Here is a 14,849-nt window from a genome sequence, read left to right as displayed (position 1 = left end):
TCTTGACTACCAACAACACGAAGCAATTCAATTCTGGGTGAAAATGTGAACTGGGGACTTACCTAAGCTCCACAACATGCTGGCTGTTAGATAGAGAGAGATGGACAAGGCACAGTTTATGCCCTGGAGGAATCTGCTATGTCATGGAGGAGAAAATTAAGCCCTCAAGTAACTTTAGTAAGGTAGATGGGGTAAGAACCAAAACAGTAATAAAAGGAGAACACAAATGTTAGAGGAGACCAGAAGAAGGACATGGGGCTGACACTGCCAAGATCAAACTCTGAGTGATTCTGAAGATTGTCCCAAGGAGAAGCAGATGTTATCAACAAAGGGTTGGGTGGAATATGGGGCATGTTTATGCTTGCCTTCCTCTGTCTCAATCTCTCTCTCTCTTTTTTATTTCTAAACAGCTTTTTTGAGATATAATTCATATACCATATGATCCACCCAGTTTAAGTGTACAATTCAGTGATCTTTATTGACTTTTTTCATAATGTCAATACTTCAGGTAAGAGCTTAGCTACCTGGGGTGGGGTGGTGTCGGGGGAGGTGGAGAAGCCTAGGTTCTTAGAGTGATTATAGGCAGCCCAGCCCACTTCTCATTGCTAGATTGTTCCATCTATTGGGGATGACTAAGTCAGGATATTCTTGCTTAAATGTAAATTTCCCTTTTGAGGGGGAGTTCAAAAGAAACAGAGGGCAGAACACTGCAGCTCAGAGCTGTGTTCAGATCCTTTAAGGTTCAAACTGAACACCTTAAAATGGTGATCAGTTTGCACCTCCAAATTTCTTTTGAATTTAACTACTCAGAAATTCTTTTGATTAAAAAAAAGAACCATTCATTTGTATGAATTCATTTGCTACTTCCTGAAGGAGTATAAAAGTGCTTATTGCTGGATTTAGCCATATTTGGCAAAATACTTGATTCAAGAATTTACAAGAATCAAATGGACAGTTGGACTAGTACCAGAGGTTCCCTAAAATCAGTATATGGCCCAACTGCACCAGAATCACTTAGGGAGCTATTTTAAAGGCAAAAATCAGAATAATAAACCCATGAGTATATGGAAATCTGTTATATGGTAAAATGGCATATCAAAATGGTGGCATTTCAAAACACTGGAGAAAGGGTAGATTGTTCTTTAAATGGGGAATTATGAGGGGGGCACAAAATTTATCCCTACCTTATACCATAACATATTGATAATTTCAAAAGATGAATGAGAGATGAAGATATATTAATCAAAACACATCAGATTATTTCAGACTATAATATTAAGGTTGAGGAAGTCTTTTTTAAACAAAATTCAAAACGCAGAAGCCATAAAAGAAAATTTAAATCTTCTGTATGATGAAAGATGTCATAAACAAAGTTAAAATATAATCCATAGAAAGGGAAAATATGGTTGCAGCCTATGTGACAGAGATATAGTCTATATCATGGATAAAGCACTCCTATATTTTAATAAGAAATAGACAAAGAATTCAATCTTAAAGGTGGAAAATGGGCATATATTGCCCAGAAAAATCTGGGTAATATATGGAAGAAAAAAAGTTAACTCACAAATAAACATATAAGTGTATTTACCCTCACTTGGTAATCAGTGAAAAAACAATTAGACAAAACCAATAACATTTTTTGCGCATTTAAGTAGGAAAAATAAAAAGATTTATGATATACAGAATTGGCAGGAGTTTGGAGAAATGGAATTCTCATGCAGTGCGAGTGAGAGCATAAAATGATTTAGCCTTTAGAGGGAAAATTTTGGGAAAGCAAAATAAAAATTTTTTCTTAGTAATGTACTTCCACAGCTTTGTCCTATAGATAGTCTCTGTCAAGTGTGCAGGAATTTAACTCCAAGATTGTTCATTATAGCACTGTCTTTAATTGCAAGACTATTTAGAAATGATTTAAATGCCCAGAAATAGGGGAAAGGATAAATTAATTATGGTATATCCATACTATTTAGAAGAATGAGGTAAATCTATGTGGACTAAAGAACAAAGAAAGAGGATTTCTACTCCTATTAATGGTGGCCAGTTTGTTTCAGACCAGTCCTCCAACTGAGAATTATTATGAAATCTGGACTGTATATGTGTATGTGTGCATATGTGTATATAAACATTTGTTTGAAGGAATCATAGAGCTAGCAAGGCAGCAAGGACTTGATGGGCCAAGATCCCACAGAGAAGGGAAGCCCAGAGATGTGAGCCTAATGTCTGATTCAGCTTTTCCTCTTGATTGCCTTGCTGATACCAAAGATGCTGTGGAGCAGCTGGGAAGCTGCACAGACTTACTGGGCTAGTAGGATAAAACTGGAATTCAGGGCCTGCCAAGGAGGAGGAACCCTTGAAATCAACCCAGGTTTCAGCTGGCCCTTCTTAAAGGTTTATACCCTAGGAGTAAAAGTGAATCAGAAACAGAACATCCCTTGCAAAAACTGAAGACCAGCTTCAAATCAGCTCAATCCCTGATTGGATTCAGATGCTCTGCCTTTATCTCAACCGCTAGCCAGAAGTAACATAAATCCCCTTTGGAGGAACATAACATTGCCCAGAGTTTCAAATCATCTCTAAAATGTTTTATACATGTCTCTAATGTTCAAACAAAAATAAATAGTCATGTACAAGATAAGGATTAACTGAAAATCAAGAGATAAAACAGACTATAGAAAGACAGCCATAGAATATATCTACAGATATTATAGCTCTCAGACCCAGACTCTAAAATAACTGATTATGTCCAAGAAATCAAATACAGAATAGAGAATTTTAGAAGAGCACTGGAAACCTCAAGAAAGATGAAATGGAAATTCTAAAATTGAAAAATACCTGAAATTAAGAACTCAATAGATAGTTTTAACAGCCAATTAGACACAACCGAAGATTCATGGATAGATCAGAAGAAATATCCAAACTAAAAAACAAAAATATAAAAGGGTGGGAAATACAGAAAGGAGTGTAAGAGACATAAAACATGATGAAAAACTCTAGTATATAATGACAAACTTAGAGGTCTTTTACCACTGCATATCAAGATATTTTATAGAGGTACTATAATTAACACAGTATGGTATTGCAGAAGAATAGATAAATATACCAAGGGAACAAAATAGTCCAGAAACAGACCCAATATATGGACACTTGATTGATGATAGAGGTATGATAGAGAAAGATGGTCTTTTCAGTAGAACAGTGTGGGAGAAGGATGGTCTTTTCAAGTACTGGTCAATTGGATATCTGTATGGGAAAAATTAATATTGACACTACTTCATGCTATACATTTTAGAAATGTCAGGTAGATTGTAGAGCTGTATGTGAAAGTTCAAACAATAAGGCTTTTAGAAGTTAACATAGGTGAATATCTTTATCACCTTGGGGCCAGGAAAGATTTCTTAAATAGGGCATAAAAACCAATAACCATAAAGGAAAAGATTGATAAATTGGGCTACATTATAATTTAAAACTTACATGAGATAATGAGAGCACAGTATGAGAGAAGATATTTGCAATGTTGCATTCAACAGAGGACCCATATCCAGAATTTGTTAAGAACTCTGACAAATAAGTAAGATAAAAACATACAATAGAATGAAAAAAATGGGGAAAAGACTTGAACAGGCACTTCACAAAAGATATCCAAATGGGATTCGGCATGGAGGCGGTGGCGGCGGCCGGGAGGAGCCGCCGGGGCAGAAGCCGCACTTGTTAGTGTGGGGGGAGGAGGAGGCCGGGGGACGCCAACACCGTCTGCCCGGGACGCCGAGGAGAAGGCGGGAGGGGGGTGGGGGCGAGATCGGGCTCCGACCCCCAGCCGAGGGGATGAGGGGAGCATGGGCGCCAAGGAGTCACGGATCGGATTCCTCAGCTACGAGGAGGCGCTGAGGAGAGTTACAGATGTAGAGCTGAAACGACTGAAAGATGCCTTCAAGAGGACCTGTGGACTCTCATATTACATGGGCCAGCACTGCTTCATCAGAGAAGTGCTTGGGGATGGAGTGCCTCCAAAAGTTGCTGAGGTGATTTATTGTTCTTTTGGTGGAACATCCAAAGGCCTGCACTTCAATAACTTAATAGTTGGACTTGTCCTTCTTACAAGAGGCAGAGATGAAGAGAAAGCAAAATACATTTTTAGTCTTTTTGCAAGTGAATCCGGGAGCTATGTTATACGGGAAGAAATGGAAAGAATGCTCCATGTGGTGGATGGTAAAGTCCCAGATACACTCAGGAAGTGTTTCTCAGAGGGCGAAAAGGTAAACTATGAAAAGTTTAGAAATTGGCTTCTTCTAAACAAAGATGCTTTTACCTTCTCTCGTTGGCTACTGTCTGGAGGTGTATATGTGACCCTCACTGATGATAGTGATACTCCCACTTTCTACCAAACTCTGGCTGGAGTCACACATTTGGAGGAATCAGACATCATTGATCTGGAGAAACGCTATTGGTTGCTGAAGGCTCAATCCCGAACTGGACGATTTGATTTAGAGACGTTTGGCCCATTGGTTTCACCACCAATTCGTCCATCTCTAAGTGAAGGTTTGTTTAATGCTTTTGATGAAAATCGTGACAATCACATAGATTTTAAGGAGATATCCTGTGGGTTATCAGCCTGTTGCAGAGGACCGCTGGCTGAAAGACAAAAATTTTGCTTCAAGGTGTTTGATGTTGACCGTGATGGAGTTCTCTCCAGGGTTGAACTGAGAGACATGGTGGTTGCACTCTTAGAGGTCTGGAAGGACAACCGCACCGATGACATCCCGGAATTACACATGGATCTATCTGACATTGTAGAAGGCATATTGAATGCACATGACACCACAAAGATGGGCCATCTTACTCTAGAAGACTATCAAATCTGGAGTGTGAAAAATGTTCTTGCCAATGAATTTTTGAATCTACTTTTCCAGAACTTGACAAGCTGATTCTAAATACACAGAGAAGTATGAAGGGCCAAAAATAAAAATAGCAAAGGTGATATTAAAGAACAGTGGACTTGTATTACCAGATATTAGAACTTGTTATAAAATAACAGTATTGGGCTTCCCTGGTGGCGCAGTGGTTGAGAGTCCACCTGCCGATGCAGGGGACACGGGTTCGTGCCCTGGTCCGGAAGGATCCTACATGCCGCGGAGCGGCTGGGCCCGTGAGCCATGGCCGCTGAACCTGCGCGTCCAGAGCCTGTGCTCCGCAACGGGAGAGGCCACAACAGTGAGAGGCCCGCGTACCGCAAAAAAAAAAAGAATAACAGTATTAAGACAATGTGATATCTGCATAAAGTTAGACAAACCAGTGGAACAGTATTGAGAGTTCTTAAACAGACCTACATAGGTGTGATCACTTGATTTATAACAAAGAAGACATTGCATTGCAGATGCAAAGGGGTGGTCTTTTCAGTAAGTGGTACTGAATTAATTAGTATTCATATGGTGAAAACATGCCTCATTATTCCCACCCCATTATAATACATGAAAAGTAATTTAGGTAGATTATAAATCTAATAAATTTGAACGGTAAACAATAAAATGTCTAGAAAATAATATAGGAGATATTTTAATGACTTTGAGGTGGCAAAGAGTTCTTAAACAGGACGCATGCAGCAATGAAGACCCAATGCAGCCAAAATACTTCCAGAGAGCACTAAGCATAAAGAAAAGTTTTAAGTTGGACTTCAGTAAAATTAAGAATTCTTTTTATCAAGAGATACCATTAAGAAAATGAAAAGAGGGACTTCCCTGACGGTCCAGTGGTGACGATGCCACGCTTCCAATGCAGGGGACACGGGTTCGATCTCTGGTTGGGGAACTAGGATTCCCCATGCCACGCAGTGTGGCCAAAAAAAAAAAATGAAAAGATAAGAATATATTTGCTATACCTGTATCCAACAAAAGACTTGTATATAGGGCATACAAAGAGCAAAAATCAATGAAAAAAAGGCAGAAGCTCAATATCAAAGTGTACAAAAAACTTGAACAGGTGCTTCACAAACGAGAATATCCAAATAGCTAATAATTATGAAAGGGGGCTAACTTCTTTAGTCATAATGGAAATACATTTTAAAATCACTCTTGGAGTACCATTAGACATCCATTAGAATGGTTAGCTTTGAGGTGATATGAAGCATTGTTGAGGATAGCAAGAAACTGGAACTCTTACACATTGCCAGTAGGAATATAAATTCTTACAAGTATTTTGGAAATTGTTTGGCTGTTTTTATGTATACTCTATGACTCAGCAAATCTACCCCATGTATGTACCCTACAGAAACTTGTATATCTGAGCACCAAGAAACATAGAATAAGTTCTTATAATCATTTTTTGTTACAGCCCCAAACAGAAAATGACCCGAGTACCTATCAACAATAAATACATAAACAGAAATGGTGGCACATGCATACATATGGTTTACTTTAAAACAATAAAAATAAATATACTAGTGCTACACACAACCACATGGATGAATCTTACATAATTTTGAGTGGAAAATACTGGACCAGAAAATTCAAAAGCAGACAAAACCAATCCATGGTGGTAGAATTTAGTAGAGTGAACACATTAAAGGGGTACAGTGGTGTCTGGGAAAGAACTCAAAGTGGAACTTTGGGAGAGGTAGCAATGTTCTGTTTCTTGACTGGATGAAGGTTACATAGGTGTGTTTACTTTGTGAAAAGTCAATAAACTGTACACTTAAGATTTGTTCACTTTTAACACTTTGCTGTACATGTGAAACTAACACAATATTGTAAATCAGCTATACTTCAATTAAAAAATCTTTTTAAAATATTGTTCACTTTTAAGCATGTATATTATATTTCCTTTTCATTAAGTTTGCTTACAAAAACCCAGATACCTGTGCTTCCCTCGTGGCGCAGTGGTTAAGAATCCACCTGCCAATGCAGGAGACACGGGTTTGAGTCCTCGTCCAGGAAGATCCCACATGCCGCGGAGCCACTAAGCCCGTGCACCACAACTACTGAGCCTGTGCTCTAGAGCCCACGAGCGACAACTACTGAGCCCATGTGCCACAACACTGAAACCTGCACGCCCTAGAGCCCGTGCTCTGCAACAAGAGAAGCCACCACAATGAGAAGCCTGCACACCGAAACCGAGAGTAGCCCGCGCTCACCACAACTAGAGAAAGCCCGCACGCAGCAACGAAGACACAACGCAGCCAAAAATAAATTAAAAAAAAAAAAAACAAAACCCAAAGCCCAAGTATGCATCAGTAGGAGAATGGATAAAATGGTATTGTCAAACAGTGGACTGTTACTCAGCAATAAAAAAGAATGAACTACTGAAAAAAAAAAAAAAAGATATCCAAATGGTCAATAAACATAAAGCTTCCTGGTCATTAGGTGACACACGTTAATACCCAAAGAGATAACACTACACACCCACCAAAATGGCTAAATTAGTAAGATGGCAATACCAAGTATTAGTGAGGACACCCCCTACATTGCTGGTGGGAGGGTAAAATGGTACAATAATTTTGAAAATCAGATTGGCAATATCAAAACTATTACCCAGAAGAGTAATACTAAAGGTAATTCTTTAACAATTGTGAATCACTATATTGTACACCAGTAACTTATATAATATTGTACATCAACTGTACTTCAATTAAAAAAAAAGCTAGGGACTTCCCTGGTGGTCCAGTGGTTGACAATCTGCCTTCCAATGCAGGGGACGCAGGTTCGATCCCTGGTCAGGGAACTGAGATCCCCCATGCCACGGGGCAACTAAGCCCATGTGCCACAGCTACTGAGACCGCGCACCTCAACTAGAGAGCCTGTGTGTCGCAAACTACCGAGCCCATGTGCTCTGGAGCCCATGTACCACAACTAGAGAGAAGCCCGTGCACCAGAATGAAAGATCCTGCATGCTGCAACTAAGACCCGACGTGGCCATGAATAAATAAATATTAAAAAAAAAAAAAAGGGCTTCCCTGGTGGCGCAGTGGTTGAGAGTCCGCCTGCCGATGCAGGGGACGCGGGTTCGTGCCCCGGTCCAGGAAGATCCCACATGCCGCGGAGCGGCTGGGCCCATGAGCCGTGGCCGCTGAGCCTGCACATCCGGAGCCTGTGCTCCGCAACGGGAGAGGCCACAGCCGTGAGAGGCCCTCGCACCGCAAAAAAAAAAAAAAAGCTATTACCCAGAATTTCTACTCCCAGGTAAATACCTAACTGAAATGGGAAATGGGTCCAACTGTGTACCAAAAAATATGTACTGGAGTGTTCATAATAGCAATATTCATAAAATCCCACACCTGGAAATGCAAATGTCCATCAACAGTAGAATAAATAAATACTTTGCAGATTATTCATATAATGGAATATTCCACAAGAATGAAAATTAATGAACTAATGCTATGAGGAGCAATCAGAATGAATCTTACAACCCAAAGGTTGATCAAAAGAAGCCAGACGCAAAAGAGTATGTATTTATATGATTCCATTTATATGAACTTCAAAGATAGGCAAAACTAACATGGCTTTAAAGGTCAGATAGTGGTTACCTTTAGGGAGGAAGGGGTGGGAGTTACTGGAAAGGGGTAAGAAAGGAGCCAGTTATGTTCTATTTCTTGATCTTGGTGGTAGTTAAGTGGGATGTTCATTCTGTGGTAATTCATCGAACTATTCTCCTGTAATTAGCGCTCTAATTGTGTGTATGTTATGTGTTATGTGTATGTGTATGTATGTTGTCTTAAAAGAATCCACATGTACTGATAAAAATTATGTTCACAGAACATTATGTAAAAAAGGCAGACTATCATGTAACCCAGCAATGTTTATTTATTTCATTTTACTTTATTTTTTTTAATTGGGTTATCTTTTTATTGTTGAGTTGTAGGAAGTTTTTTATTTTTTCCCTTCATGAGCAAAGCATCAAACTTAAAAAAAAATTGAAGTATAGTAGATTTACAATTTTGTGTTATTTCAGGTGTGCAGCAAAGTGATTGTTATATATATATATTTTTCCATTATAGGTTATCACAAGATATTGAGTATAGTTCCCTGTGCTATACAGTAAATCCTTGTTGCTTATCTATTTTACGTATAGTAATTCGTATCTGTTAATCCCATACTCCTAATTTTTTTTAACTTTTTATTTTATATTATAGCTGATTAACAATGTTGTGATAGTTTCAGGTGCACAGCAGAGTGACTCAGCCAGGCTGCCACATAACGTTGAGCAGAGTTCCCTGTGCTATACAGTAGGTCCTTGTTGGTTATCCATTTTATTTTATTTTATTTATTTTTTAAAATTTTATTTTGGCTGCGCTGGCTCTTCCTTGCGGCACGTGGGCTCTTCGTTGTGGTGCACGGGCTTCTCTCTGGTTGTGGCACAGAGCGCGCAGGCTCAGTATTTGCAGCGTGTAGGCTTAGTTGCCCCGCTGCATATGGGATTAGTTCCCAGACCAGAGATTGAAACTGCATCCCTCTACAGCCACCTCTTACACCTCAGCTTCAGCTTCTCCTTCTTGGGCAAAACAGCCTTGGCCTCGGCACCTCTCCTGATAGAGGTGATGCCCCTTGCGTCCATGCCCATCTTCAGCACCAAGGCACTGGGGTCTTTCGTGGTCCCAGCAGAGACATTGGCATTCATGCCACTCCGTCCCCCCGACTCCACCAGCCGAGGCCTGCAGAGGGGCTGCCTCCCATGTGGGGGGCCTTGGGCTGGGCGTGGCCTCCGCTGTGGACCTCACGGTAGCCTGGTGCACCCAGGCCCGCAGGCCCCTCACTTTCCCCATGTCCCCGGCAGAGACCTACCTGGTTATCCATTTTAAAGACAGCAGTGTGTACACGTCTATCTCAAACTCCCTAACTATCCCTTCTCCCCACCCTTCCCCCTTGGTAACCATAAGTTCGTTCTCTAAGTCTGTCCATACTCCTAATTTTAAGAGTTCTTTTTATATTCTACATACTAGACATTTATCAGACATACGATTTGCAAATATTTTCTCCTATTCTATGGATTGTCTTTTCACTTTCTTCATTAGTGTCCTTTCAAGCACAAATGTTTTAGATTTTGATGGAGCCCAATTTATCTGGTTTTCCTTTGGTCACTAGTGCTTTTGATGTCATATCGAAGACACTGTTGCCTAATCCAAGTCCACAAAGATTTTACATCTATATTTTCTTCTAAGAGATTTTATAGTTTAAGGTTTGTGCTTCATTTTGAATTAATTTTTGTATATGATGTGAAGTAGGACCCCAAATTCATTCTTTAGCATGTGGATATCCAGCTGTTCCAGCACCATTTGTTAAAAGGACTATTCTTTCCCCTTTGAACGGTCTTGCCACCCTTGTTGAAAATCAATTGACCATGGTTTTTATATGTGACCAAGGTTTTACTTTGCTAGTATTTTGTTGAAGATTTTTTGCATCTGTATTCTGTAGGGTTTTTGGTGTGTAGGGTTTTTTCTTGTGATATCTTTGGTGTCAGGGTAATACTGGCCTCATAGAATGAGTAGGGAAATGTTCCATCCTCTTTTATTTTTGTAAGAGTTTGTGAAGGATTGGCATTAATTTTTCTTTGAATATTTGGTGGAATTCATCCGTGAAAATATGTGGCTGTGGGCTTTTCTTTGTAGGAAGTTTTTTTAAATTACTAACTCGATCTCTTTATTTGTTATAGGTCTAGTTAGATTTTCTATTTCTTTTTTTAATTTAATTTTTATTTTCTATTGGAGTATAGTTGATTTACAATGTTGTATTAATTTCAGGTATACAGCTAAGTGATTCCATTATATATATACATATATCCATTCTTTTTCAGATTCTTTTCCCATATAGGTTATTACAGAATATTGAGTAGATTTCCCTGTGCTACAGGTCCTTGTTGATTATCTATTTTATATATAGTAGTGTGTATATGTTAATTCCAAACTCCTAATTTATCCCTCCTCTCCACATTTCGCCTTTGGTAACCATAAGTTTGTTTTTTTGTTTTTTTAAAATTTATTTATTTATTTATTTATGGCTGTGCTGGGTCTTCGTTTCTGTGCGGGGACTTTCTCTAGTTGTGGCAAGCGGGGGCCACTCTTCATCGCGGTGCACGGGCCTCTCACTATCGCGGCCTCTCTTGTTGCGGAGCACAGGCTCCAGATGTGCAGGCTCATTAATTGTGGTTCACGGGCCCAGTTGCTCTGCGGCACGTGGGATCTTCCCAGACCAGGGCTCGAACCCGTGTCCCCTGCATTGGCAGGCAGAGTCTCAACCACTGTGCCACCAGGGAAGCCCCATAAGTTTGTTTTTGAAGTCTGTGAGTCTGTTTCTGTTTCATAAATAAGTTCATTTGTGTCATTTTTTTTTAGATTCCACATATAAGTGATATATGATATTTGTCTTTGTCTGACTTACTTCACTTAGCATAATAATCTCTAGGTCCATCCATGTTGCTGCAAATGGCATTATTTCATTCTTTTTTATGGCTGAGTAATATTCCATTGTATATATGTACCACATCTTCTTTATCCATTCTTCTGTCGATGGACACTTAGGTTGCTTCCATGTCTTGGTTATTACGAATACTGCTGCTATGAACATAGGGGTGCATATATCTTTTTGAATTATAGTTTTGTCTGGATATATGCCCAGGAGTGGGATTGCTGGATCATATGGTTATTTTATTTTTAGTTTTCTGAGGAACCTCTGTACTCTTCTCCATAGTGGCTGTACCAATTTACATTCCCACCAATGGTGTAGGAGGGCTCCCTTTTCTTCACACCCTCTCCAGTATATATTGTTTGTAGACTTTTTGATGATTAGCCCAGCAATTTTTAAACAGTTCTTCAGAAGATTCTAATTTACTGTCACATTTGGGAGCCTCTGGACTAGACCTAAGGTCTTTTCCAACCCCAGATTCTGCAATTCATTTATTCATTCGACCGAATACTTAGAGGGTCTCCACTGGGCTGTGTACCACACGCAGCATGATAAAGCATGCAAAATGAAACCGACAGGGATCTTGGGACTTTGGGAGAGGAAATCACATATCTAGATAACTCTGGAACTCTGCTCCAAGGCAGAAAATGATTAGCTCCAGGAGGCAGAGACAGGTAGAGAAAGAGCAATGGGAGAGTTGGTTTGCGAAAAGCTAGCTGAAGAACATGACTGGGGGCCAGTTGAGTCTCTGCCGCCTTAGCCAGCGTGACCCCAGAGCATTCTGAGGGACCAGATCTAAGCATATGCATCCACTTCAATTGCCTGGATGAGCCTTGGGCTCCATACACCATAGGAAAGGTTTCTGCCCACCTTTGAGTGCATTTTCTGAGAATTCCTGAAGTTGGCAACTTCCTTCTTTCTGGACTTTCATCCTGCATGGAAACTTCTGTATCACCCACCTTCACCACCTCATCACGCCTTCTTCGCACATACTCATTTTTTTCCAACAGACTAGGGAAGATACAGGTTATTTTTACGCCCCTGTGCCCTAGAATGACTTTTCCTCTTTAAAGGTTGGTAGTCCTCTTCTCAGCGTAAAAGACCTATGAAAACCTTTTCACAACCATCCACATCCTCCCAGACTCTGCCCTGAGCACTGAATTTGTGATAGAAGTCTGGGCTCCACCTGGTATATATTTAACCTGTTCTTGGAAATGTCTGCCCCTGAAGTCTTCTCACCTTCTGCTTGGTCATGTCCAAGAGCCCCACGGAGTATCTGTCACAGTTGAGGAAGGCTCGGACTGTGTACAGGGCTTTGTGGAACTGCCTCTCAATGTCCGTAAGTTCTTCAAAGACTTTGCTCCCAGACCACAGTAGTATCTGAAAAAATACAAAAACATAGTCAGTGTTTCTGAGGCACAGAGCAGCAGCTCACGATAACCAAGAGATACAATAATTGTCCCCATTTTATAGATGGAGAAACTGAGGTTCAGAGAGATGAATAACTGGGCAGCTTCTACTGGGTCCAACTCTTCCCATTTCTTTTATCTCCTAGGTGGTTAATAAGAATGATAATAACAAACATTGGCTGAGCACAAGTGCCCTACATACATTATCCCATAATTTTCCCCATTTTTCAAATGGGGAGACTGAAGCTTGGAGAGGTTAAGTGATTCGCTCTTAGAGCTAGTAAATGGCTTAGCAGGGATTCAAATCCAAGCTGCCTGACTTGAAAGCTTGTTCATACAATCAGTCTGGGATACAGCTTTTTTTTTCACATCTTTATTGGAGTATAGTTGCTTTACAATGGTGTGTTAGTTTCTGCTTTACAACAAAATGAATCAGTTATATATATACATATGTTCCCATATCTCTTCCCTCTTGCGTCTCCCTCCCTCCCACCCTCCCTATCCCACCCCTCCAGGCGATCTCAAAGCACCAAGCTTATCTCCCTGTGCTATGCGGCTGCTTCCCACTAGCTATCTATTTTACGTTTGGTAGTGTATATAGGTGCATGCCTCTCTCTCTCTCTCCTCTCTCTCTCTCTCTCTCTCTCTCTCTCTCTCTCTCTCTCTCTCTCTCTCTCTCTCTCTCTCTCGCTTTGTCACAGCTTGCCCTTCCCCCTCCCCATATCCTCAAGTCCATTCTCTAGTAGGTCTGTGTCTTTTCTGATGATGGACACTTAGGTTGTTTCCATCTCCAGCCTGTTGTAAATAGAGCTGCAATGAACATTTTGGTACATGACTCTTTTTGAATTATGGTTTTCTCAGGGTATATGCCCAGTAGTGGGATTGCTGGGTCATATGGTAGTTCTATTTGTAGTTTTTTAAGGAACCTCCATACTGTTCTCCACAGTGGCTGAACCAATTCACATTCCCACCAGCAGTGCAAGAGGGTTCCCTTTTCTCCACACCCTCTCCAGCATTTATTGTTTCTAGATTTTTTGATGAGGGCCATTCTGACTGGTGTGAGGTGATACCTCATTGTAGTTTTGATTTGCATTTCTCTAATGATTAGTGATGTTGAGCATTCTTTCATGTGTTTGTTGGCAGTCTGTATATCTTCTTTGGAGAAATGTCTATTTAGGTCTTCTGCCCATTTTTGGATTGGGTTGTTTGTTTTTTTGTTATTGAGCTGCATGAGCTGCTTATAAATTTTGGAGATTAATCCTTTGTCAGTTGCTTCATTTGCAAATATTTTCTCCCATTCTGAGGGTTGTCGTTTGGTCTTGTTTATGGTTTCCTTTGCTGTGCAAAAGCTTTGAAGTTTTATTAGGTCCCATTTGTTTATTTTTGTTTTTATTTCCATTTCTCTAGGAGGTGGGTCAGAAAGGATCTTGCTGTGATTTATGTCATAGAGTGTTCTGCCTATGTTTTCCTCTAAGAGTTTGATAGTTTCTGGCCTTACATTTAGGTCTTTAATCCATTTTGAGCTTATTTTTGTGTATGGTGTTAGGGAGTGATCTAATCTCATACTTTTACATGTACCTGGGATACAGCTTTACAAACACCTACTACCTCATGAACCCCAGAGGTGCTGAGCAGAGACAGTATGATGGTTCCCAGGCCCTTTTATTATCACTGCCTTTCCAGTTGAGCATATGAATGCTTCAGGAAAAGGACACATCCAGTCCATTCTAATGAGCCAAGCCCTTTACCTGGCCGCGCCGAGTCTCACAGTTGTGCAAGTAACTCAGGTGGAACACCTTCATGATTATATTTGCAAAATTGAGGTACTTGAGAAGAATCTGAAAATCAAACAGCATGAGAGGAAACAGATGAGAAGGAGAAATTCCTCCTGTGGCCACTTCCACCATCAGCAAATAAGTCTGAACATTTTCAAAGCTTCATCTGAGACAGTTTGAGCACATGGATCATGGAAGCTGACTCATAAAATGATGCATTATAAGAGGGAAAAACTCACAGAATGTAGAATGTCTACGTTAATAGGGGTGTATGCATGAAA

At 40.2% G+C, this 14,849-nt stretch overlaps 1 protein-coding gene across 2 annotated transcripts in view; it reads right to left on the bottom strand.

Annotated features, from left to right (window-relative positions):
- PDE6A (phosphodiesterase 6A) overlaps nt 1-14,849 on the bottom strand; it is a gene marked incomplete at both ends in the record, with an annotated part of 73,232 nt that overhangs the window by 49,512 nt on the left and 8,871 nt on the right. Inside the window, 2 exons of one of the 2 annotated variants that reach the window (XM_082837269.1) lie at nt 12,624-12,764; nt 14,542-14,631. In XM_082837269.1, the coding sequence (XP_082693395.1) occupies nt 12,624-12,764; nt 14,542-14,631 (231 nt within the window). The remainder of the gene's footprint in view (nt 1-12,623; nt 12,765-14,541; nt 14,632-14,849) is intronic. The other variant, XM_082837270.1, reaches the window with a different exon arrangement.

This window comes from Leucopleurus acutus, assembly GCF_964270905.1.
Source record: "Leucopleurus acutus genome assembly, chromosome: 3".
Taxonomy (NCBI): Eukaryota; Metazoa; Chordata; class Mammalia; order Artiodactyla; family Delphinidae; genus Leucopleurus; species Leucopleurus acutus.
Note: the sequence above shows the minus strand (reverse complement) of the source record. Positions and strands in the feature narration are given on the sequence as shown.